Here is a 25,719-nt window from a genome sequence, read left to right as displayed (position 1 = left end):
TTCGTCCCGCGAGCAAAGTTACAGCTGCGCGGATTTATCCGGGGTTTATTCGGGATTTTCTTTGTACGACTCGATTGCGAATGTTTCCCCGCCGATTGATAACAAGTGTAAAGCTTATTCTGTCAGTTGAATAGAACATTCACCTCAAAAGCCCTTGCTCTCCGACATGCACACACATCCAGACACACACCGCAGGCTTGATCTTCAGCCCCATGCTGAGTACCCCCCCTCCAAACCCCCCCCATGGTGTCATCCAGTCAGAGTTCCTTCCTTTGAATTCCATTTTGGAAGTGAAAGGTTACCGTCAGGTCACTCACTTTTTTTTACACAGAATATCGTCATTAGTTTTTCTTTTTATCGAGATATGTTTATATTTGTGGTATCTAATCATCTAACCGCATTTAAAAAGTCTTTAAAATGAAAATACTTGGCAGGAACTTGGTGTAGAAACGCCTGGAGCATACACACGGGATGTGTATGTCACGCCCTAGCCTTGATCCAAAAGATGAAGTTGAATTTTGTGTTTCTCTCTCCATCTCCTTCCTACCGCAGGCTTATTCACACTTTGTCTGTGTCAGCGATGTGTTAGATGGGGGAGAAATGTCACCAACGCCCCTCATCCATCTCAGCTTTTGGGTACATTTTCGTCTTTGCTCAATTTAATCCCAAAAGCTTGTTTTGGTTTCCAGGCTTTCAAATGTTCTCGCTTTAGTGATTTATGTGTGATTCTACTCATTGTGTCGTTAGTGCGAAAAATTAGAATGCATGTAGCATATTATGACGCATTTTCTCATTACGATAATTCACACAATACAGACGTGATGAATATTTTAAAAGCATAGCAGGATCTGTTCTCTTATTGACTGCCTCGCACCCTCGTTTGTATTATATTTTATGTTTTACCTCGCCGTCTTGATTGCGTTGTTGTGTTTCGCTGTGATTTATTAGCAATATAAATATGTATGCGATTTTAAAAAAATTATGAGCGACTCTTGGATTTGATTCATTTATAAATCTGGGAACTGCAGATTAGAACACACTGGCGGGTTCATCCGCCAGAAATAATACTCCTCCATTGTAATCGGCGGAGGGAAAGTGTCTATGAAAATGGACACGGATAAGCTTTACACTCTGGAGAGACTTGAAGTCGGAATTTGGGGCACATTCTGAGTCGATGTTTTTTTTCTTGTGTTGATTATCCCGATGATTTAGGAGTGAACATGAAGTTGAGGTTGAAAGTCATTATTGCTTGAGAGCAACTTGGTGACTCCCTCAAGACTTTGCCATTAGTGGTGCTAAATGTGCAATAGTGGGAACGGAATTGATCTCCATTAAAAGCGCCTTATCTTTATTAGCGCAGGCGATTTTACGAAGCGGCGAAAAGTATGGACAAATAGTTTCATTACCAACATAAAAAGGGCTGGCATTGCAATTTACATCACACTTTAACGTTTTAGTGTGTATTCAATATTTGTGACTCTGTTGTGTTTGAGTTCGCCGACCGGATAAATAGCTTTTAATGAATGAATAAATTGCACTGTAATGAATTAAGCATCAAGCAACTAATATGTTAATGGGGTTTAATTTTTCCTCAAATTAATTTTCTTCTTTAAATTAAATAAAATTAAATAAAATTCAACAAAATTAAATACAATTAAACAAAATTAAATAAAAAATAAATAAATAAATACACAATACTACAATATATTAATCAGAATGTCATTTTTAGACTAGTGGGCACACAGAACCTAATCTTGTAAAAAATATGTCCTCTCCATGAACACAAACTAGCCGTGTTATCACCCGACAAGGTGACAAATTGGCATTTTGTCAAATGTATTAAGTCTTTAAAACACAAAAAGTTTTTTTTGTGATTTGGGGATTTATGTTTCCCCATCCCCTTATCTTCTCCAGCAGAGACTTGTGGGCAGAACACCTCCCCCCCCAAAAAGGCCAACTGGATTACGCCTTTTGGTTAATCCAATTTATTCTCTCAATCCTCTCGCTTGGACATTGGTGGACTGGCGCAAAAACCAGCTGGCTAAGGTGCCTTGACGTGATAAGGACATTGAAGTTCATAAGTAATAGCCTCATCAAAACACTTGTCCCACGTTATAAGAAATCCAGTTTGCCCTTTATCACTTTAACCCCCTTCGACCCACCACCATCTTTTTCTCACAGATCAACTCTAATGGACACCCAACAGTGGACATATCGGAAATCCTTTTTGAAATACATCTTGCTGCTTTGGATTTTAGATGGAGTGATTTACATCATTTCATAATTGATGATTATTGCTGCGAGTTGAGTTAAATAGGCTAAGTAGTATAATTGCACACATTTTGCTTGTAGTGACAGCAGGTTTTTTTTTCTGTCGCTTGTCTCCAACTGGCAAAGAGAGGCTGTATGAATAGCTAATGGTTTGGCTGAAAGCAGCCAGATGTCTGCTGTGAGCTTGCACGTGCTTTATGGAAACCTCTGCAGTGGCGGAAGATTTTAGATTACATACTAATGCTTGTGAGGAAACACAAAAATGAGGTTTGGGTGCTTTCGGTCACGATTTAGTCAAGGTAACCCTGCGAAAGGCGTCTTGGCGGCTTGACATCGCATCTCCTACTGGTTTGTCAGCTGTCACTGTGGCGTCAGTGATTGAATCACCTTCGTGAGCAAACTCTTGAACATCAAGCAAGCTGTAACTGAACAATTTAGTCATGCATATTAAAATGCTGCATACTAATTTTTATTTTTATTTATTTTTTTTAATTTAATTTGAAATAATTGTTATTAAATTTCATTTTATCTTAAATAAAATATATAATAATAAAATAAGATTTAAAATTTAATTTTATTTTATTATGCTTATCGTATGGATGTTTTTCAAGAGTTAATGTGCTGAACAGCTTTTCATTTTCTCTTCACGCTGACCTTTGCGTGTGCTGATACCGTCACGGCCGAACGCCATGTGTTCCACATACGTGTAGGTGAGCGTGTTTATGTCCGATGACGGCGCGTAAAACGAAACAGGTCACGGACACGGCACATCGGCAGATGTCGTGTGGGCCGATCCGATCTATGCAGGACTATTTACACAAATTAGGCACCGCTGCCTCGAAGATCGAATCGATGTTCAAGGTCCTACGGCTGAACAAGCCTCGGATTGAGCCGCAGCACTTAATCACATCAATAATTCATAGAACTAGTTGGAGGAAGTATGCCCAAAGTCATCTTCTTGATGTGAACAAACCAGTTGTGTCTTTAATTTTTAAGTGTGGACTGAGTGCCCTCTGTAGGCTAACATTCATTTCATGCGGCACCGATGCTAAATGGAGTCTTGAGATTCACATCAGTCCTTTTTGGTCTTTGGGCCAGACTGAAGGCTTTTCTGCTGTAATCAAGCGGATGGAAGGTCAGCTCGGATGGGATTTAGTGGCAAGTGCCAATCTGACTGCAATCAGGATTTAGGCAGGCCCAAGCTCCTGATGGCATTCGGCAACTTTTGACATGACCCGACGATTGGAGACTAATCAATTTAGGATTAGTCAGATGAAAGAGAGTTGCTGAGACCAAAGTCCGAAAAAAAAAACAAGAGGGTTTGGAAAAGCCAAAACTCCCAAAGGCAGTGGGACAGTGGGACACAAAAACACACAAGCTCGAGCGCTGTCTGTCGATTATTTATGTTGGGCATGCGGGGTTCCGACCCGGCCATCTGTTCTCAGCTTTATTTTTCCTCTTTTACCGTATTCTACTTTGGCACGCAAGAGCGATGCAAAGTGTGAAGACTTGGTAAATATATCGCGCTATCAAGATGTGAGCTGTTGGAAGAGAAACCCAATGTGGGAAATCTCTTCCAACACACGCATTGATTTGTGCTGCAAGTGCCAAGACTAAAAAAAAAAAATGGTGGCTATGACGGACTCCTCTGCTCAGATTTCGGGATTGAAATCAGATATAATTAGATGTCTTTGCCCTCTGACCTGATTTGGCAAAAATTCAGCCCACCACAACTTCATTTTCAAGTCAGACGTCATTTTGACATATTTGCGTATGACTTTAATTATCCACAGGGTCAAATATGGGTGAGGGAGAATTTCAACGGGGTTAGATAAAATATTCTGGGCTCCGTTGTGTCCTTTTCTATATTCCTCGAGGGGTAAAAGAAGCTTTAGTTTCTGGCTAGCTATGGCGCTAAGACCCCCCGGAGAGAATGAGACGAGAGGGAAATTAATAACGTGTAAAGACTCCCAGGCTTTGAGTGAAGCTGAGGATCAGGGGAAAAAAAGGGTGTGGAGAGTATATTCGAGGAGGGGAGGATCAGAAAATCGCAAAAAGAAATATGACACTAAAAAAATTGATTGGATAAGTGAAATTGTGATTTGAATGGATTTTTCCCGCTAATTTGTGGAAGTCACCCAAACATGCTGGACGCTGGCACGCTTGAGTCTTGTCCCCACGGGCGAGGGACTCTTTGGCCCCTGCTCTGACCTCTCTGGAGCTACGCCAGGAGATTCAGGGCCCAGCTGTGGTTAGCTTGATCTGATCACCTGCCTGTCCAACTCATTTAAATTCTTTATGGAATCCCTGTCAGTCCCATCCAAGTTTTTCGTTTTGTTTCAAACAAAAAAAGTCGTTAAACAAATCAAAGTGGTTGAGATAACAAATTTCTCCTTTTGGTTGAGGAGGCATCTGGCCTTGCCACGCTGTTGTAAGCCGAAACACACCCGCGAGTGCTTAATGAGGTGTCAGGGGCAGGCTTTCTGATCTGGAGCGTCCGTGCGTGTGTGTGTTTGTGTGTGTGTGTGTGTGTTTAGTGTTGATTCCTCGGTAGTCCTAAAGTTTGGCATCTCTGGAGCGTGCAAGAACGCCATCTGTAGTCCTCAACCATAAAAGAGCTCTTGCATGAAATTTAAAGGCCACACTCAATCACCTGAAATGAACATGAACATTTTCCAGCGTGTACTAAATTACTTGGAGCAATTAAGCACAAACTAACCAAGAATGCACCAATTAGAAATATACAGGATTAGCTGGTAGTCTATTATTGCACAAGATTCAGTAGTTGCTACTTGGAACGATGCAAACTTTTGAAAAATATGCATACGGTAGTTCATCATCAATATTACATTTGGTCCCCTGACAGAGAAATCTCATAAAAACTTGACTAAAGTGAGTTACATCAATATAATAAAGCAATAAATGTGACAATCAACAAAGAGTGTAAAAGTCTCAAATCTACAAATCAACCCCCTCTGGATTACAACCTGTACAATTGAATGTTCCCCAAAATGAATTAATTATGATTTATAGTTTGCGCTGAATTAGAAATGGAGAGGCAGACCTGATGCTTCACAGAAAATATATTTTTTTCAGTCAAACTGAAGATTTTTTGTTACCTTTCATATGTCCCTGAGGAATGACAATACAAAAATAATTCATAATAATGCAATTATGTGTCAGTCCAAATGATCTTTTGTGATTTTTGTGCCGCACTGCAATTTCTCAATTGATTGATTCACTCGCAGAACATAACGTCTTGTTCTGAATGAGGCTGTTATGAGTTTTCGCAATATTGCCCTTTTTTCTGCAAGATCATCAGAGGCGAGAGAGCAAGGATGAGAAAAGAAACATCTATGATATGCTGCAATGTATTGCCCAATCAAATTGTTTTGTTTTGATTCTTACTGTTTTTTTTTCAATCGAGTTCAGTATTTGTGATGTATCGTCTTTTTTTTTTTTCCAGGTCATCTCCACTCTGTCGAGGATCTCCCATCACAGTATTGCACAAATCAAAGGCATCAGGTAAATTTAATTTTTAATCATTTAGCGTTTGACTTCATCGATTTTCTGCCAGGCAAACTATTTCAATGCTTCCACCTTTCACAAAAAAAAAAAAAAAACGAGGTGCTAATTAATCACTACGGCTGCTCTTTTAGAATTAATTAACACTTAAGGCTTGTTCGTACTTCCAAAAAAATCCTTTGTTCATTTCCACCTGTGATTGCAACAGTGCTGAAGTGTCTGAGTCAAACGACTCCAATGTATGCCAGCACCATTATTCTCATACAATAAAGGAAACGGAGAAAATCATTCACCCTTCTTTTATCAGCCCTAAAATGGGCTTCTGATCCCTCTTCATTTTCTCAAACGGCTCAGCAGCTCCGGCACGGCATAAAAAGCCATTTTATCCGTTCTGAGTAATGAGTTGATGGCGTGCACCCATTAGGAGCCACGCCAGGAAATGACATCGAAAGTGAGCTCAGGTCTCCCTCACGCTATTAATAAATGTATTTGCTGTGAACTGATAAAATTGATGACGTATGACCGCAGCAGAAACTTAACTTTAATCCTGAGCTATGTCAAATTTTAGCAATTCACCTTCAATTAATTTATAAATTGGTTTCAAAGGTGAAAATTCTCTAGATGCTCATCGGGTATTATTATCACAAGCGTTATGAGTCTGAATAGAGTGTTAGGTATCTTCGTAATTACTCTTAAACAAACACAAAAGTTCTCTTTAACCCAGACCTGGGATGTTTGATAATCTAGCCCGCGGGCTCCATCGAACCAGTTGAGTCTCTTGGCACTCATAAAGTCATTATGAAAAGTAAAAGCAAAGGTATTTTTTTGAAAGTGGATTAAAATAAAATAGCCGCCCAAGCAACAAAATGTCGCCTTCACGTTCTCCAGCTACTTAAGATGGGGAGGTGTATGGTCCGATAATTGCCCATGTTGTCTGAAATAATGCTTACAGAAAGCACATCAGGTACTTCATCGATCTTTAAAGTGAGCAGAGAGCCGGTGGCTACCTTAAATCTCCCTGTATCAATGCCAAAGACGTGTCCATCGACATTCTGTCCAGGTCCATTGATCTCACCTTTGAGGTGGGCTCGGTGCAACGTGGCCTAGGTAGTTCATGTGTCTGTCACCGTCTCGGTGAGGAAGGCTTCCTGTTAAACCGTCTGAGGTTTTATTTAAAAAAAAACAACTACACGTTCATCCATTGGCTGCATAACTATTTTCCGCCATGTTGCTTTCAAAACGTAACATTAGCTAATTCTACAAGAACCGTTATTCCAAACCATGTCATAAAAAGTACTTCAATAGGAAAGGTGACTTTGAAGGAAACTAGCAGCCCGTATTTAAAAGCCCGGAAAGGACAGGGAATAAGTAGCAACGTGTGCAAGCTGTGGCTTGAGCTTTAGTGATTTATTGAGCGTAGCAGAAGCAAAGTTGCATCCAGGGACACCGAGCTTCTTCCGTGGTCTCCTATTTGAGCCGAATTCCCATCTAATAACTACACCGCTGTTCTGCTCCCTGACAGCGGCTGATCAATGGCTTCGGCTCAGCGCGCCGGTGTCCTGCACACGCGTGCCGACAATTCCCTTTACGCCGGAATTTACCGTATGGACTGAGGAAAATTCAACATGGCTAGGGGTTTGTTAAATTTATGGGATTAATCAAAAAGGGCTCAGCAGTAGGACAACAAAGCTGACAAAAGTTCGGATTGGTTGGATTTGTTTATTTTCGCTGCACAAATCTCTTTAAGGAGGCTATATATAACCGGATCAATACATGTATTGGGTACAACAAAACAACTGGCATTTACTGTCACAAAGCGGCAAAGCCAATGGAGGCAGAGAGGAAATAGCTTTTTTTAGTCAAACGTTTGACTTTTCTTCCGAAGAGTAGCGCACGTGAAGACTTGTAAAAAAAAACAACTACCGCAACTAGCCGCCTAGCCAATAATGGCGGCGAATAGTCAGGAGACAAGCTGTTAGAGGAGATCTGATGAAATTATAAACATAGTCCAATGGCACCTTGTTGCACCATTTAGGAGAAATGAAAACAGCAGCATTAGAGAGTGCTTGGCTCCGCAAAACAACACTGAGGTGATAGATGCAAGGCCGTGGCCCCACAAACTACAATGTAATTAAATTTTGCCCTGCGGGACTCCATTAATAACTTATAATATAGTGTGCATTTCATTGGAGGGGGTCGTCAAATGTGGGTGTGTTATTGCGCTCGGGAGGAAGCGCCGCGGTGCTGGCTTGCGCTCATAACGCGAGTGATGAGAGTTGCATAAATCACGTGAAGTTTTGCCGTTGGATTTTCTCAACTCAGGTTTCGAACCGCATTCAGGAACTGATTCCGAGATTGGCTTGCTTAATTCTTGAGAGTGCGTGTGATAAATGACAGCGATGGCTGACCTTTGGCTTGCTCGCTGAGTGCTCATTAGTTTGATAGCTGTCACTCTGCTCATGTGGAGAATAAATTTATATTTTTAAAATGATGAAACATTGTGAGCTGATCCAAGACCTGCAATGTCAAGCGCTTTTCTGGAAGAAGAAAGCACAAGACAATAAAAATGATCCAATAATAAATTTGGTTTAATTACCTTATAAAGATGGAGGCATGTTTACACAATAATACTTCTAGTGATCCCCTGTTGTGTAAATCCACAAATCGCAAAGGCAACCTGGCATTGTGGAATATTAACAATTTCCGATAAAACAGCGGGTCCCTCTTGCTGTAATTGTCGTATTTCCTTCAAAAAAGTCACATGGTGCAGCTAACAATAAAATTGGTTTCACATTTAAAGAGTTTATTGGAGAATATCTGTAATTGCATTGCCGTGCTTTTCTTTATGGTTTAATTTAATAAGCCCCCAAGCAAGAAAAAAATAAACATTGAGTTTCTGCTGCTAAAATTATAATAGTCTATCATTAAAACATTTAAAGCTTTGATGCTACAAATTTAGACTTTTGTGGTAACCTTAAAAAATCCACAGTTGGCATTTCGGTTTCACACAAGCGGTTCACATTATCACCTTAATGATTTTAATCGTCTTAAATTACTTACGACATTGAAGTAATAGCTTCTGATTTGTAGCAATCTGCTCAAATCAAAAGCAACCGCGATGTAATCATGCGCTTGAGAATGTTTGCAGAGAGCACACATCTTTAAAATTCAAAATAAAGTCCCTGTGTTTAATGAGCTAATCGCAAGTCGTTAGGTTTTATGTACCATCACTTCCGAGTCGTCGTTTTATAGTCGGTGTGTCAACAAGAAGGTGAATCGGATGATTTACGGTTTACGGTTTGCTTTTATTGTCGGCTGTACGACTTGCAGAGCTGTAAGAGTTGACGGATGATCCGTGGGAATCTCCGCTTCCTTCTAATGTTTTGCCTCGGAGAGTCCTTGAAATGTCCAGAAGACACGTCGCCAATCAGTCAGTGTTTCAAAAAAAAAGGATGTTTCGTCTCCTCACATCCAGTTTTCAGTTCCAAGTTGGCTCTGGCGAGATGTTGGCTGACATATTTTGGAAATGTTTTTTGATGATTGATAGCTTCTTCTCTGAAAGTGTGATGATGCACATGGGAGTGACAACCTGACAGAGAAAAACTACCGTTTGCTTTGCAGACCTTTCCCCACAGAAGACACAGCCTTGAATGAGGACGATGTGTACCGGAGTCTTGAGGAACTGGCGGAGTAAGTTGGCATTCCGACACACACACACAAATATGTCGGTTATATGTCACATGATAAAGTGACTCCCGTTCACGATCTGGAGAAACTCTCAGTCGCTCTGTCCGTTGCCATGGCGACACCAGCAATATTCCTGCCCTGGCTGCTTTTTATAACGTGGATGTGTGGGTGAGTCGTACTCCCATTGGACAGTGTTTCTTTGGGTGACAACTCGGATTTAATATTTAGTTGGAAAAAAATTATAATATTTAGCTGCGAGATCTCATGTGCGGGAGGAGGAAATGGAAGCATGTTCTATACGGAGCAGGAACGGCAGCCAAGCAGGTTAATACAGGATTAGAGTGCAGTTAACTCAAATGTGAATAACGAGCAGTAAAAAAAAAATGAAGAAATACAAATTAGATTTTATTTTATTTATTAAGATGTGATCCATGGTCACAAACACAAGGCCACCATCTGATCTTATTGACTTAATTATGCAGCTCTGCTCCACAGCTGCTCTTGACCTTTTGGAAAGACCAAGTATGCATTTTGTTTCATCAATCGACGCAAACGTAATTGATTCATCAGCAGGTCACGGGCAGAACACAGTCGGACACGTTGGGCGCTTCGGTCGTGCTTGCTGGAAGCCAACATTCAAAAATGTATTAATTAGCGTGACCAACTGATATATGGTTTCGAGGAAGTGGAATGAGATGGAGGATAATGATGCTCTTCCTGAGTAATAATCATCCATTTTAGTGACATAATACTCCTCGAGAGTCTCTTAAAGGAGAAAAAGAGGAAAAGTCGCAGCATATGGTTTCATTATAAAACAACAGCTTGCACAGAATATGATCATAAAAGCTCAGCGGCATCATTGTGAAGATGATAAATGATCTGACAGAATGTTTTGTAATTAATCTGCAGTGCCCAAAATCTGATTTAGTACAATTAGAAAAGAAAATAATTTTAATTTAGAGGGGAAATGTCCAAAACAAATTGGGCATTCATTGTTAAGTGAAATGTTCTTTTTTATCTGTTTTTATAATTGTTCAAAAATACTTTTTTTTAATCAAAATACTCAATCGAATTTTCATTGGGGGGAATTTTGCTCAGTAACTGTGCCATGCTGAGAGGTTCAGCCACCACCACCTGACTAAAATCCACCGTCTGCGTGTCGCCAAGGCCATCGAGCGACTTGGCTGATTGCGTGCAAACACCCAGCGCACCCTGTGGCTTGTCGCCGTGGTAATCAGACAGAAAATGTAACCTAATTCATGAGTGCTTAGGTTTTCCTTCCTTTCCTGACGTACTGTGATGCATACAAATGCTCATGCATGTATCTCTCCATCATTTCATCTGGCAAAGGCGCACACATAGATATTATGCAGGAACAGTGTTTGGAATAATCAAAACAGATTTACTGCTATTCATGTAATATGTTGATTGAATTGAAATCTTTTTAAGGTACTTTTTGTACACACTGTACGGACCACCCATTTTTATTATTACTCATGAGGAAAGATCGATTGAAGCTCGTCTGACTCTCCTCAGGTTTTACATCTGCACTTAATAATTTTTTTGTGGGATTTAATTTTCTTATCCAATTGTCTTGTTTCTCGGAATGCCCCGCCATGTCACACAAGAGGTTTGTATAATTCCAGAGTTCACGGAGAAGACAGTCGGGGACAGCGTTATTCCCCCCCATGCTGCCTTCTCAGTATTCAACAGCGCCTTCTTTCCATAATGAAGCAAGCGGAAGCACATTATTTTGCGTGAACCGAGCAACCTCAATTAAAAAACTTCAAACGGGCCCTGCGTGAGCGTGAAGACAAAGCTGAATATTTGATTGAAAGGCTTTTTTATCATCTTTTCTTTACCCTTTACACAGTCAGTGAACTCAGGGATTATTATACCAGCAAAGGCAGAGAGCATATGTTCATCATATCATTTTTATTCATGTAGAAATGTACATTAATATTAATAACTAAAAAAACAGCAGCATGTGCGTGCTAAGAAAGTCCAACTTTTGTTCTCCAGTGAGCACGACCTGGGCGAGGATGACATCTACGACTGCGTCCCGTGCGAGGACGATGGCGACGATATCTACGAGGACATCATTAAGGTGGAAGTACGACAACCCATGGTGAGGCCTTTGAGCTGGACGCCTTCCATATTTTTTGTGTCATTTATCGCCGGTCTGTTTTGATTTTTGGATTGATTTGCCTTCCTCATGCTGCAGATCAGATACATGCAGGTGAGTGTCGCTGCGTTTTGCGATCAATCCCTCCCCCGCGGAAAAAGCAAAAAGACCTCCCTCAAGGATGACGTGCCAATTAGTGGCGTAATTAAATGTACACGGCAGCTGCTCCAAAATGTTGACTCAGTCCCCGTGGGAGAAAATATGACATCAGGGGGATGACTACAACACCATAAACAAATTGATCATTTTAGATATCATTTGCATTTACGAAAAAATGTCAATATCGTACATTTTATTCAATTTATGTCATTATCGTGCCTCATTTCCCCCAAGAATTATTCCCACAGCCCTTCCCTGTCATGTAGCATGCTAAAACCAGTTGGAGTTTGCTTTTGATCATCCTTTACTAACGATAAAATAATTTATTTTCTGTGCTTTGTAGAAAATGGGCATGACAGAAGACGACAAGCGGAATTGCTGCTTAGTAGAGATCCAGGAGACCGAAGCCAAGTATTATAAGACGCTAGAAGATATCGAGAAGGTGAGGGATGAGTGCAGGTTTGTTTTTTGTTTTTTTAACGAACCTCGGGCCTCAATATGACGTGCATTTCCATCTTGTGTGGGCTTGTTCGCAGCACGAAGGTATCAGCTATTGTCAGCTTCGTTGGGGAGCACAAATGTCACAAGAAGGGATCAATAGTGGTTATTACGCAATCGGCCGCCTTGTGAGAAACATCACACAGTGACTCAAAATCACAATAGACACACTTGAAAAGATTTTTCTAGTCAGGTCATGATGTTTCATCACACATCACGACACCATTTCGGAAATCAGCATTGCTAACGCATCGGTTCTCGCTCGCGTTGACAGGTTTCATTTGCAAAGTGATGGACAGAAACAAATCACAATCCCGACTAATTTCATTAAACAAAATGTGTATCCTGAGTTTCCGGCATCTCACCGGCATCGAGAATAAATGAGACTAAGCACCCCTCCTTATGATCACAGGACTCGTTAAGCTTAATTGAGTTGGGGTTAATAAAGCCTTCCGCACTTTGTTAGTATTAGCATGATGGAATGTGACAGGTTGAAAAGTGTACAACGTGCAGGTTTACTTTTTGGACGCGAGAGTGCAATTAAAACTGCTTTTGTTTGTAAATATACAGTACACTCTATCATTTTTTTTTTTCTTATTAAAGAACTACATGATCCCGTTGAGGCAAATTGTGAGTCCGCAGGACATGGAGGCCATCTTTGTCAACCTTGAGGTCAGTAAACATGCTACATTGAATTATTGTGGTTGCATTTTCAAATGGCTCCATCCTATCATTAGCGAGGTATTTTTAGAACAGACCCGCGGGGTGACCTGCGGTGGTCGACCAGGTGCCTGCGAGCAAAAACAAGTTGTTGTTGCTTTCCGAGAAGTGACACACAACTTTGAAAACCTCTTTTTTTTCCTTAGGATGTGATCAAAGTACATTTTGCTCTGCTTCGAGCCATCGACCTCAACATGGTCACCGGAGGAAACGGTTTGGGGAAGATCTTCCTTGACTTCAAAGAACGGTTAGTAAATGTTTGATTTCTACCGATGGTGATGATCGGTCGTGCACCCGTTCATGATGTGCCTTTTTTTTTTTTTATCACTCTGAGGGCAAGCCCCCACTGCTTGTTGCATATTATATTTAATATTATTTTTATTTATTACATTATTTATATTTATTATATTTTATCATATTATTTTTATTTTATTACAATTTATTTTTATCACAACCTTATTTATTTGCTACAAACACTTTTAATCCAACTTCCATTCATAAACAAATTTCCCAACGGCGTTCTTTATATTTCCATTTAGTGACATTCTCCAAAATGCGACGCGGGGTTATTTTGAGAAAAGAGTTCATTAGATTTGCAGATTTTCTGCGTCACGAGCTTTGACTGGGCCGCCGTGATTGACACGTGAACCCGCCTCATTATGAGGCCGCCACCGTCTTGTCTCTCCGCGGCCGCAAACAACGGTGACCAGGGGATTCCAACTCCCTCGTCAGACATCCGGCTAGTGTTCGCGAGGACCTAGCTGGCTAATTAATTTGCTTATCTATGCTTGTAAGTCTCAATGACCTTTCCAACAATGTGCTCGATTCATTTTCCCTCTCATGTTGGCACGAAAGATGAAAAGCCCCTTTTTTTTTCGTATTTGTCATTGAGCTGAATGCCACGCTGAAAATGTCAGCGGTTCATCACGACCGCCGTTCAATTCTTAACCGAACGGAATGGAAAGAGGCAGCTCGAGAAAGTAAATGGCCGTCTAAGCACCCTCGTGTTGATATCCTCATCTGCGACATTCCCGGGCTCATTTCCGAAGTAATCTGCCGCCCTGATTTCCTCGCGACGCCTAATCACGACGACACGATGAGGCTCCTCCAAAGAGCATCGGAACACCACTTACTCCATTTCCCGAGTGTCTCATGAGTTGAACGGAGGTGAGACGCTCCCAATGCCGAGTGTCGGAGAGGATTAGCCGCCACTACAACTTGTCACTTGCGGTTTGCCGTGAGATTTCCTTCAGCGCTTCGCCTCCGGACAAGTCCAACATTTCCATTACGAGAAATCCGAGGCCAAACTAACATGTTGAATTCTTTACAATATGACTTTGTGACTTATTAGAGACTGCAAACAGAAAATGATGAGTGGTTACCTCCTACTGTGCGGTTTGCTCAGACTTGGTGTCAAGTGGAGCGTATGTGATGGACTAATTATGGACTGGGCCAAGGAGAGTCTTGCATGGCGCAATGTGCTTATTAGCCCTCTGGCATACATGTGTGGAAGTACCCAGCTTCTGACGCCAATGAAAGGACTGTTATTAAATTGTAAATATAGTCGCCCCCTTCCCTAACACTGCTTGAAGCCTTAATGGTTTTATTTTTTTGGAATTTGTTCCAGCAGTCTTGACTTTCACCAGTGCTTTTTATTGGCACTATGGATTTGTCACGTCAATATTTTCTATTGATGCTTTTAAACCTGCTGCAGAATCAATGCTGAGTTTGGTTTTTGTCACCATGACGACGAGTAGCGCTAACTCTACTTGTTTTGTATTTTCACTCATGGAGTCAGCACTTCACTGTCAATCAGTGTTGCCAAAACTTTTGATTATGGTTGAAATTCGGAACACTGTAGTTTCCCAACCTGCAGCCGCTCTCAGATCTTCGAGAGTCTCCATTCCACTTCAAGTTTGCCATGTTAGATTATCATGCCAGGGTGCCAACGTTGCGATCCTTGCCAGCGGCCTACTTTCAACTCAGTAGAATGTGTGTCACGTGCTGAGGAGGAACGCCCATGTCGAGCTGACATTGAGCTCCCCCGTGGTTGAACCTCTACATCTATGTCAGCGTTCCATTATGAAATCTAATGAACATGGCCTTCATATCCTCACCGCTCAAAATTAGCTAATATTTTTTTCCCCTGCTCACATCCAGATAAGAGCAACAGAATCAAGGCCCGGCTTCTATTGGCCCTCAGTCATTCCATTTTATTGGCAAGACCCCTCCCAATATTGCCCCGGGATTCAAATGTAGTCATTACTTATTCATGTTATTCACAATTCAGTCCAAATTATAATACATTTATTCACATATTCATTCATCCGCTCCCCGTTGTGGGAAATTGCTCCTTGGCTCACATTTTGTCGTAAATCTTAAAATGAACGTGTAGGACATTGTCTTAACTACTCTGCGGCAATAATCGCCGTCTGTTTTGTCTTGAGTGTTTCCACAAAAAGATATTTATCCCTCCTGACAATTTAAGAATTAACATTTCCTGGCATATGTTGCGTCAGGTTTTAAGCGGATTCCATCACTTTATTTCTCAGTCTACTTGATTTAATTAAAATCGGTAACACCGCAATCGTTTTATGATTGAACATTTTGTGCTTTGTAGCAATTATTAAAAGGACAACCAAAAACTCATTGATTGTCTCTTCAGGTTATTAATTTATGGCCAATACTGCAGCCACATGGAGAACGCCCAGAAGACACTGGATGAACTAATAGCGACACGGGAAGATGTCAAGATCAAAATCGAGGTAATCACCTCCATTAATCAAATTAGCGCCATCTTGTTGCCTTGTATGGAATGTTATAAATCGCACAAAACAGCAAATAGGTGAGTTTTAAAGCAGTCGCCAAATGATAGTTTTAAATAAAAATCACAGAAGCCTCTCTGTACGGTGATACAAACACTTCTCACAATAAAGCCGTTTAAAGACGAATAAGCCTCGCCTGTTACGGCAGAGTTATGGAAAGCTTGAAAACACACAAGCCGCTATGAGGGAGCCTTAAAGGCTCACTGTTTCTTTTGGAAACACGCCATTTGTTTTTTGTCAAGGGAACCTCCATGTTAGCTTGCATTCATGCCACAAATAGCTGGCACGCCAAGTGTTTTTGTGCGCTCCAAAAAGAAAACGACTTCATTGTTGCCAATGGAATTTCCGAAGCGTTGCTACTACGGCGACCGAGTCGCATAAATTGTTAAGTGTGTCTCTTAATTGGCTCGGAAATACAACATTTATGTCGCGAGTCATAAACTGTTGTTGTTGCTGCTTTACAGGAATGTACGATGAAAGTGCAGGAAGGCAAATTCAAGCTGCAGGATCTTCTGGTGGTTCCTATGCAGAGGGTACTCAAGTATCACTTACTGCTAAAGGTAGGTAGGAGAATGAAGCTTCAAAATTGCTTCATGAATCAGTTTTTGAACCAGCGCTGGCTTAGATATTTCATCCGATTTCAGCAGCTTTAAGTAGTTCTAATCACGTCAGGTATTTGTGGTATGTGGACACCGAGCAATATTTCAGCCTTGGCAGGACTGACTGTTGTTGTTTACTGAATGATTCATGATTTTCTTTTTTTTATTCATACCAGTAAATATTTGTATGAGCATCAGGTGGGATGCTCACCTTGAAGTGTGCCGGCTTGGAATTTATATTTGATGAACGAAATAACAGATTATTCGAGACATGTGTTCCATCACATTAGAGTTCATGACGTGATGCATAATGGCAAAGTGCTAAGCTGATAGAAGGTCCAGGCAGTTCTGAGACTTCTCTATCAGTGTGAATGGAAACCCCCCGCAATTCTGGGTTGCAGCCAGGCACTAAGGTCAAATCAAGCATGAACTAATGCGATTAAGCTCAGCCCATTTCACCGCTCTTCGTCGCTTTTCAGGAAGGCGTCGTACATACAAGTTTATTGCTTGTTGTGTGTCCGGCCGCGGGACACAAACAACATTTTTATTTTATTTTTTATTCTATCATGGCTCAAATACACACAAAGTTATATAAAAAGACGGTATTTACCTGTACAATTTGAGTTTGTTGTGACTTTATGACCTCGGTTTTGATATATTTCAATTTATAGAAATAGAATATTTTGCCCATCATCTCCTTTCCCCACTCGCAGTGATTTATGGGTTCAAATCTCTTTGCAGCTCGACGGCATTTCATACATCATTGCAGCATTTAATTACTTCCCTCTCAGTGGAAGAGGAAAAAAAAGCAATTGCAGAACATAAAGATGCGGAATGTTTGTCTGTGGGAGGCCATAGCTGTGATTCTCTTGTTACTGCAATTTCGCAACTGGAGTCTTCTTACAACTGACTCTAATGTCATCTTCTTTTTTTATTTTATGTATTGTATTTTGCCCGGTTCTTGGTTTCAGCTAATATATGATGATTCTGTTGCTTTCTTTCCTTTACAGGAACTTCTGAGTCACTCTGCAGACCGACCAGAGAGGCAACAATTAAAGGAGGCACTGGAGGCTATGCAGGTTTGTGTTCCTAATATTTGGAATTGATTTTAAATGAGAAATTAAGTTTTATTTGTGTGTGCTGTCAGGATTTGGCCATGTACATCAATGAGGTCAAGCGGGACAATGAGACACTGAAGAAAATAAGTGAATTCCAAAGTTCGATAGAAAATCTTGTAAGTATTTTCACTTGGTCATCAGTACACTGCTTTGAATTAAGAAGTTGGCAAGCCATCGAGAAGAATCGGAAAATGCAACAACTGATTCATGAAGCACATTTGAAGCTTCGTTTGCCCATCATTAGTTTTAATCAACAAATTGCTTCAACCTTTTTTTTTTTGTACGATGTTAGAGGCATATATGTTTTTTTTTTCCACAAATGAATGACCTTGGGCAAATTTTTGTTGCAATTCGACTATTTTACTGTACTTCTGTTTATTGTACGATACAAGGATGGAGATATATATTTTCTTACCATCTATTTGGATTCTCAGTGAGGTTCCTTGTGCTTCTGAATTATTTATAGTCTCTCATTAGTGATAACAATCAGTGAATTGACCCCGACTGTGTGTGTGTGTGTGTGTGTGTGTGTGACCTAAGCAGCAGGTGAAGCTGGAGGAGTACGGAAGGCCAAAGATAGACGGCGAGCTGAAGGTCTGCTCCATCGTCAACCGTACCAAACAAGACCGGTGAGTCTGAACAACGCCGAAGGAAAAAAACGATGGAAGATTGACGAACGTGTATTTTCAGGTATATATTCCTGTTTGATAAAGTGGTGATTGTCTGCAAGAGGAAAGGTTATAGCTACGAGCTCAAAGAGATTATCGAACTGCAGTTGTATAAAATGTCGGACGACCCCATGAACAACAGAGACATGAAAAAGGTAAAAAGTCTCGTTTACAATTTTTATAACGGTAATCATGACGGCCTTAGTACTTGGAAGAAAAGCTTGGACGTGCTAGTTGTGCTCATCCATGCTTGAGAAATCATGTAAAGGCAGGATTCATAAAAATGTCAATCAGAGCATATGGCAGCCAGTCTAACGTGGCTTTTTTTGTTTTTAATCTGCATGTGTTTCCATGTGGCATGTGTAACTGGGTCTTTTTATGGTGTCTTTCTTTTTGCATGCTTACCAGTCAAGTGGAAAAATGGTAAGCCCAAGTGCCTCTTTCATTGAACTCATTGTTTCACAATGGTGCTGGTGTTTATTTTGGGTGTCATGTGGCAAATGCACTCTCAAGCTTTGCTAAAGCATGTACAACATCACATAGTTATGAATAAATGAGTTAAGTGGGACTGTTTTATTTAATCCGACCTTTGCTTGGATTCACATCATTGCCATCTTCTACTAACTTTTTTCTTCAGTGGTCTTACGGATTCTACCTGATCCACCTGCAAGGGAAGCAGGGCTTCCAATTCTTTTGTAAAACAGAAGATACAAAGAGGAAATGGATGGAGCAGTTTGAAATGGCCATGTGAGTTTTAGCGCATTTATTCTTAATGACCTCAATCGATGAAATCATCATCTGATATTTTTCCTCACAGGTCCAACATTAAACCGGAGAGAGCGACGGCTAACCAGCATAACTTCCAAATGCACACGTTTGATAAGAACACAAATTGTCGAGCCTGCAAGATGCTACTGAGGTAACAAACGCAGCGAGGCGATCCTCTAAGAGTGTTTTCTTGTTTTTGCATTTCATCAAATTTCCATGATCCAAAGCCAGACGTGAAATAAATCCAGCCTCGACAATTTGGGGGAACGAAGCAGAATGTGTGACGTGTTTGCTTCGCTGAGGCTGACAGCTATATTTTTAAACATGTAAGAGTGGAGGATAACCCGTGTCATGGAATCAATGTGGCCGCCTCTGCCACACCAGACTGAGCAGTGGCTTGGCTAAACTCCACTTTGTGTATTGACCCAAAAATTTCATGGCCGGCCTGACCTGGATTCGCAGCCAGTCGAAAAGGCTTGGGCCAATATTTTGGGCTACCTGCTTCATGCCAATTACTCGTGGGGCACAAAATGACAATGATGGAATGCAGCATGTTCTTTAAGAGCTATATTTTTATTGAAAATGTGTCATAGTAGTTTTACTGTAAACTGCATGAAACATTTTTTTAGCCCCCCAGGGAAATTGTTGTTGCATAAGGTTCATTCATGATGTGTGTATGTGTGTGTGTCTGTGTGTGTGTGTATTCGTTAGGGGCATCTTCTATCAGGGTTACTTTTGCTCTCGGTGTGGAACAGGAGCACATAAAGAGTGTCTGGAAGTCATCACCATCTGCAAAATCAGTAAGTTATTATTATTATTATTATTATTATTATTTTTATTTTTATTATCAGCATCATCCTCTCTGACTTCCTTTCCCGTTTCTTTGATTGATTTCAGATCCTCTAGACTTGGTGAGTAGATGGAAATACTATACAGTTATGCATAGTGGAAATTAGCCATAAAGACTCTTGAGTAATTATCCTGTTCATTTTTTAATATTTTTTTTTATCATTTGTAGGAACCTGGAATATCCTCTGGTAAGTGCACTCACTCACTGCTGTGGAAGCATAGCTCTTTACTGCCATCTTGTGGTGGGAGTTATTTCCTTAACAACCCTTTTATCCTGGGTTTATTTTGGAAATTTAATTATTTTCATTTTTTTTCCAGGCCCCAAGATGGTAGCAGTGAGAAACTACCACGGTACACCAGCACCCCCGGGGAAGACAGCTCTGTCTTTTCAAACGGGAGACTACATCGAGCTGCTGAAGGGGGATCCTGACACCGCGTGGTGGGAGGTAAAGCAGACGCGTTGCGGTATTATTATCACAAAATGACTGACAGCATCCTTTTCATAGTTGAAGGTATAATTAATAATCATCTTCAAAGGTTCACCAAGTTCATTCCGCTTTGCTTTATACTTGATGTTAAATGAATAGCTTTGAGTCATCTATAATTATCTTGTCTCTCAGGGAAGATTGATCCAAACGCAAAAGAATGGCTTCTTCCCCAGTTCCTGCGTGAAACCGTACCTCGACCCAAAGGTGAGTCCACCGTGTTCAGCAACAGGTGAACTTTGACATTTTGGACGACTTGACCGTGTTGTATTCGTGACAGCCCTTCCAGTCGATATCCAGCAGGCAGTCGTCAAGGGACGCCGACTACTACGGCTATCCATGGTGAGGCCGGAAACTTGCATTTTCTTTTTCTTTGTTTTCCCCAATCTTAATGAACAGGGAACCATTTTGAAATGAGCGTTCTATCCTTAATCCTGTCAGCTCCATTATCCTCGACAAGCTTTGATGAACTATTTGACGGCTCCTGTCAAAAGATGAATTGCGACGCGACCGATTGATGTCGCTCGAGTCGTGACATGAAATGACTCGGCTTTTATTCTCTGCTCCTGGCGATAGGTTTGCGGGAAATATGGAACGCCAGCAAGCTGACAACCTCTTAAAATCCCACAGCAGCGGGACCTACCTCATCAGGGAGCGGACAGCTGAAGCTGAGAGGTTCGCCATCAGCATCAAGTAAGTTTGATTTCATCATGAGGGAGAAAATTAGCAATTTGATGGCTTTTGTCTAACACGCTCGTGATCAAGTCGTCCACTCAGTCAGAAGAAGAATCACAACAGGTTGTCGTTCCGCCTCACAGATTTAACGATGAAGTGAAACACATTAAAGTCATTGAGAAAGACAGCTGGATTCACATCACAGAGGCCAAGAAGTTCGAGAGCCTTTTGGTAAATACCCAACTCTGAAGATACACGCCGTGATGACTCAAAACAAAGGCTGCATTGATTTGTTGCGCTGCCCAACAGGAGCTCGTGGAGTATTATCAGTCCCATTCACTCAAAGAGAGTTTCAAGCTGCTAGATACCACCTTGCGATATCCCTACAAGGCGAGGGAGCGTTCGTTGACGCGGAGCAGCTCCCGCTCGCCAGGTATGGTCTTCTGAATTCTTCCATGCACTTCAAAGTGGGTTAAAAACACATTTGTAGGTTAGTTGTAGTTGTTTTAACCCTCCTTCCACAGGTTGACGTAGTGATGGGCAAACGAAGCTTCAAATGTGCTTCATGTTGTATTTTTCCTTCCTCGAGATGGCACTGTTGGTTTGAACAGAGGTTGAAAAAAAAATCAAAAGCTTTCAGCTCAATATTTAACTGAGAGCGCCATCCAAAGGAGTGACAAAATACAACTGGTTCATGAAGCACATTTGAAGCTTCGTTTGCCCCAGCACTATCACGAGTACTTTAGACACATCAAATTTCCCCTGCTTTTTTTTGCCTTCAGCTCTGCTTGCACTTCAACACATTTCCCAACTTTATTTCTTTGTTTTGTTTTCTTCCCACTTTCTTTCCTCTTCTTAGCAGCCACCTGCGCCTCCTACAACTTCTCCTTCCTCAGTCCGCAGGGCCTGAATTTCTCCTCTCAGAGCTCGGCTCCTTTTTGGTCAGGTACCGGCTTACTTCTGATTCTCGCCTCTTTTTATCTCGCCTCGAGTTGTCGCTTGTCCCGAAAGGCGTTACTTCTGCTACTTCACTTTTGTTCATTTTATTACTGAGACTTCAGTCTTCCCTGGGTGGTATTCCTTCATTAATTCAAGGAAAGAAAACCAATTTCCTCTCCTGTAATGAAACGATTTACTGTTAGGCTACATTGGGTCACACTGGACACTGAACTTTTTTTTGCCATTCATATTCAGTGCTAATAATTAGTGCCTCCAAGTCTGAACTTTCACCTGCCAGCCTGAGATGGTCTTATTTCAAATTCATAAATCATAGCTTAGCGTGCTACTTACAAACTCAAGTGTCATGTGATGTTGATCTTTTTTATCTGTGTGACATTTTTCAGTGTTTACACCTCGCGTTGTGAGTACAGCCGTGGCCAGATATAATTTTGCGGCACGAGACATGAGAGAACTGTCTCTGCGAGAAGGAGATGTTGTCAAAATATACAGTAAAATTGGAGGGGACCAAGGATGGTGGAAAGGCGAGGCCAATGGACGGGTGAGTAAACTGATGGACTTAAAATCTTTTTTATTCCGTATATATGAATTGTTTAAATTAAGGAATCTTCAATTATTATTATAATTTTTATTATTATTATTATTATTATTATTATTATTATTATGTTTGCATCACATATTCATCTTGTTGATTCACATATATATATGAATTGTTTGAATTAAGGAATCTTCTATTATTATTATTATTATTATTATTATTATATTATTATTATTATTATTATTATTATGTTTGCATCACATATTCATCTTGTTGATTCATGTATATATATGAATTGTTTGAATTAAGGAATCTTAAATTATTATTATTATTTTCCACCACAATATGTCGTAACATTTTTACGTGACTAAAACCGGTGGGGACTATAGAATAAATTTTTCAGTGTACACACTTCATAAAAGGTTCGCACTTGAGGCGTGACCCTGACAAATGTGTCACTGTGCATTCTCCCATAGTGTTTTTTTTTTTTTTTTTCCATTTTGCCTTGATTTACATTGTGGGTTGCATGCGCTATTTATCTTAGTCATCATTTCTATTGTAGTAAATGACACTTAGCCCCCTCTAGTGGCTGGGTGGCGCACAGTTCTTACTGCCCCCGAATCCATGATCATCACTAAATGCATTCAAGCAACAAGAGAAATATTTGGTCGATTTTAGCCTTTAATTAGTAATAACTTGTCCGAGATTCATTCCCAGTTGCATTTCCATGGTCAAACATCACTAAATAATGAAATAGCGGTTTACGTCTGTGCTGTTTTTTTTTTCAACGTTCACACTGTGTTCAATATTCAACTTGACTCATGCAACAAGTAAGAAAACTTTGTTGCTTAGCAACAGCTCAAGTAGTGCTCCACGTGAAGCCTTAAAAGAAGACGGATGAGGCTGCTCCATCCGAGCATGCAGTCTTCTGAAAATAATGCAAATATCTTTGTATGCATGGGCGGTTGCATTCTGATAAGTTCATCGTTCATCACTAGATCAGAAAGAGATGATAGATGTGTCTATCAGCCTCATTTGTCCAGTATGAATTATTTTTTTGGTTTTCAGATTGGGTGGTTTCCCTCAACCTATGTGGATGAAGAAGGAGTCCAGTAAGGGCTGGATCTTGCCCACCTGGTACCCCTTTAAAAAAATAAATACAAAAAAGAAAAAATCAGGAAACATCTTTAAATGTATCTATCTGCTGATCTCAGAGGAAAACGCCTCATTCACTCTCCAGGAAAGAAACTTTTTTTTTGTGTCATTGTCGATGCTTCTGCTGGATCGCAAGCACCTTGCCACCCCCCCGCCCCCCCCGTCTTCAAGTTTGCCTCGGCTTTGCTCGTTTCACGGGATCCCTCGTTCATTCCTGTACGGATAAGAGCGGAATCGCAAAAACAGACTGTGGATAGCTTTACTCTGGAAAAAAAAAAAAAAGACTTGCGGACCTCTGCGAGGTGGAATAATTGTACAGTATAGATAATTTATTGAATAGAGATTATTATCATGACTGTGGTTATTTGTGGGGATTTCGCAACAGCAGAGAAATCTGCAAAGAAAACGAGGAGAGAGCGAGAGAGAAAAACAAAACAGATGCTCTTTTTCTTTTCACATTGACAGATTTTGCCTTAGTTGTCATGGTGATGCCTTGTGGGTTGACTCCAGTGGAAGGAAAAAGACTTTGTTGACTGGCTTGGCTTCTCATGCATGCATGTGTCCGTCCGTGCGCAGCCCACACAAACACCAATGTACAGTTCGGTGCCTTTCAAAGACTGCTTCCAACCTCAACATCAGCCGGGAAACGAACATTTGTCATCTATAAAAGGACAAGTTGTGCACATGCAAATGGGGAAGAAAAAAAATTGAACTCGAGAATGGACGGTAGTTGAGTCACTGAATGCAACTAAGGGGGAGAAATTCACAGAAATACAGTCGTAGTTTTTTTTTATAGTAAACAATCACAGCTCACCAGTTTTATTATCAGTTTTATCAGCAGGATATGAAAGGGAAACAATTTAGGAAGCTTCAAATATGCTTCATGAACCAGTTGTATTTTTGGATTTCCCCAGATGCCACTGTTGATTCACACAACGAAGATTGAAAATACTGAGTGCCATCTAGATGAGTCAAAAAATACACCAACTGGTTCATGAAGCACATTTGAAGCTTCATTTTCCTATCTGTAGTAACAAACCTTCAGCCAATGTTGTTTTTTTTTAAACCAACTGAACCGACCGCCAACTTTGGCCATTTTTTTTACCGTCTGCATGGAATTTTATTTCCGTCGTATGCTGCCTTATGTATTTTTTAAATTTTTTTTATGGATGATCAGGTGACCAGATGTGTTTCCTCCCGGTTGTCACATGTGAAAATCCTCTTTGGTCGGTGCTGTGTCAACTGAGAATTAAACTGCCATAAAAGAAGTACGTGTGGATGACTAAGCGTGTACGTGTGTGTGGGCGCATTTGCGTACTAATCATCTGTAATCTGCACACACTCGGAAAATTGCGGGGGTGTGATACAGTGCCGAGTGTTTCAGTTTAACTCTGGTGATTGTTTAGCACTCTATGCATAGATTTACGATCAGTGTGAGTGACATTTCCTTGCCGCTGTCCCCAGGTATCACATGGTTTTATACTTGCACCACATCATCATATTTATTGACAGCTTATTTCTGGAATTGTGTCCATTTCATAACAAAGAACATTTTCAGGTTGTCTTGATTCAGCCCCTGGACAAGAAGAGCCCGACGCATGTAGCTATTGATATTTCAACTCCTCTCAGTACATTCTGGAAAAAAAAAATATCTGTACGTCATTGTGCACATTTTTGGTTGAATGGTTTCTAAATGAGGTCTATGATGGAATAAATATTTCAAATTTATACACAGCATATTTTGTCATGTTTGGCCTCGTGTGTGTCTGAATTTGTTTTTCATGCTGGTTGCAAAAATGTGTTCAAATTAATCATCAAAATGACTCAATTTGTTACTAAATTGCTTCAATTTGTTTACCCGCAAAAAATGTTGTCATATGAGAAAAGCCAATGTCATGGTTCTCATTTTGAAGACCTCAACATCACAGACATGGTACAGGTGGCATGAGTTGCTTCTGTCTTGTTTTGCCAGCTCTGTCCTCCCACGCTGCTCATCTCAATGTCTGCGTTGGAAGAACGTAGGCCTTTCTCAACTTCTTGTGAACTCCACCGATTATTTTTCTGGTCTGTTTTGCTTGGAGGGCACTTATTATTTGA

General features: G+C 40.7%; 1 protein-coding gene across 9 annotated transcripts in view; it reads left to right on the top strand.

The window, feature by feature from the left end:
* The window catches only part of vav2 (vav guanine nucleotide exchange factor 2), a 65,252-nt gene extending 39,896 nt beyond the window's left edge, over positions 1-25,356 (top strand). The window contains exons 3-30 of one of the 9 annotated variants that reach the window (XM_088391468.1): positions 5,738-5,796; positions 9,418-9,486; positions 11,506-11,611; positions 11,708-11,722; positions 12,111-12,209; positions 12,869-12,937; positions 13,132-13,232; positions 15,651-15,750; positions 16,275-16,370; positions 17,420-17,488; positions 17,557-17,643; positions 18,068-18,156; positions 18,218-18,350; positions 18,604-18,618; positions 18,833-18,942; positions 19,013-19,114; positions 19,675-19,763; positions 19,861-19,874; positions 19,982-20,000; positions 20,131-20,258; positions 20,433-20,504; positions 20,578-20,639; positions 20,874-20,990; positions 21,116-21,203; positions 21,282-21,405; positions 21,832-21,918; positions 22,316-22,470; positions 24,088-25,356. In XM_088391468.1, coding sequence (XP_088247594.1) covers positions 5,738-5,796; positions 9,418-9,486; positions 11,506-11,611; positions 11,708-11,722; positions 12,111-12,209; positions 12,869-12,937; positions 13,132-13,232; positions 15,651-15,750; positions 16,275-16,370; positions 17,420-17,488; positions 17,557-17,643; positions 18,068-18,156; positions 18,218-18,350; positions 18,604-18,618; positions 18,833-18,942; positions 19,013-19,114; positions 19,675-19,763; positions 19,861-19,874; positions 19,982-20,000; positions 20,131-20,258; positions 20,433-20,504; positions 20,578-20,639; positions 20,874-20,990; positions 21,116-21,203; positions 21,282-21,405; positions 21,832-21,918; positions 22,316-22,470; positions 24,088-24,099 — 2,286 coding nt within the window. In that variant the 3' untranslated portion in view covers positions 24,100-25,356. Of the gene's footprint in view, positions 1-5,737; positions 5,797-9,417; positions 9,487-11,505; positions 11,612-11,707; positions 11,723-12,110; positions 12,210-12,868; positions 12,938-13,131; positions 13,233-15,650; positions 15,751-16,274; positions 16,371-17,419; positions 17,489-17,556; positions 17,644-18,067; positions 18,157-18,217; positions 18,351-18,603; positions 18,619-18,832; positions 18,943-19,012; positions 19,115-19,674; positions 19,764-19,860; positions 19,875-19,981; positions 20,001-20,130; positions 20,259-20,432; positions 20,505-20,577; positions 20,640-20,873; positions 20,991-21,115; positions 21,204-21,281; positions 21,406-21,831; positions 21,919-22,315; positions 22,471-23,535 lie in introns of all 9 variants that reach the window. The other 8 variants (XM_088391463.1, XM_088391462.1, XM_088391465.1 and 5 more) reach the window with 8 other exon arrangements.
* Positions 25,357-25,719: the final 363 nt, after the last annotated feature.

This window comes from Syngnathus floridae, chromosome 12 (assembly GCF_059516105.1).
Source record: "Syngnathus floridae isolate MCC-2025c chromosome 12, RoL_Sflo_1.0, whole genome shotgun sequence".
In the NCBI taxonomy this organism is placed as follows: Eukaryota; Metazoa; Chordata; class Actinopteri; order Syngnathiformes; family Syngnathidae; genus Syngnathus; species Syngnathus floridae.
The sequence above is the reverse complement of the archived record's forward strand: the minus strand, read 5'-3'. Positions and strand labels throughout refer to the sequence as shown.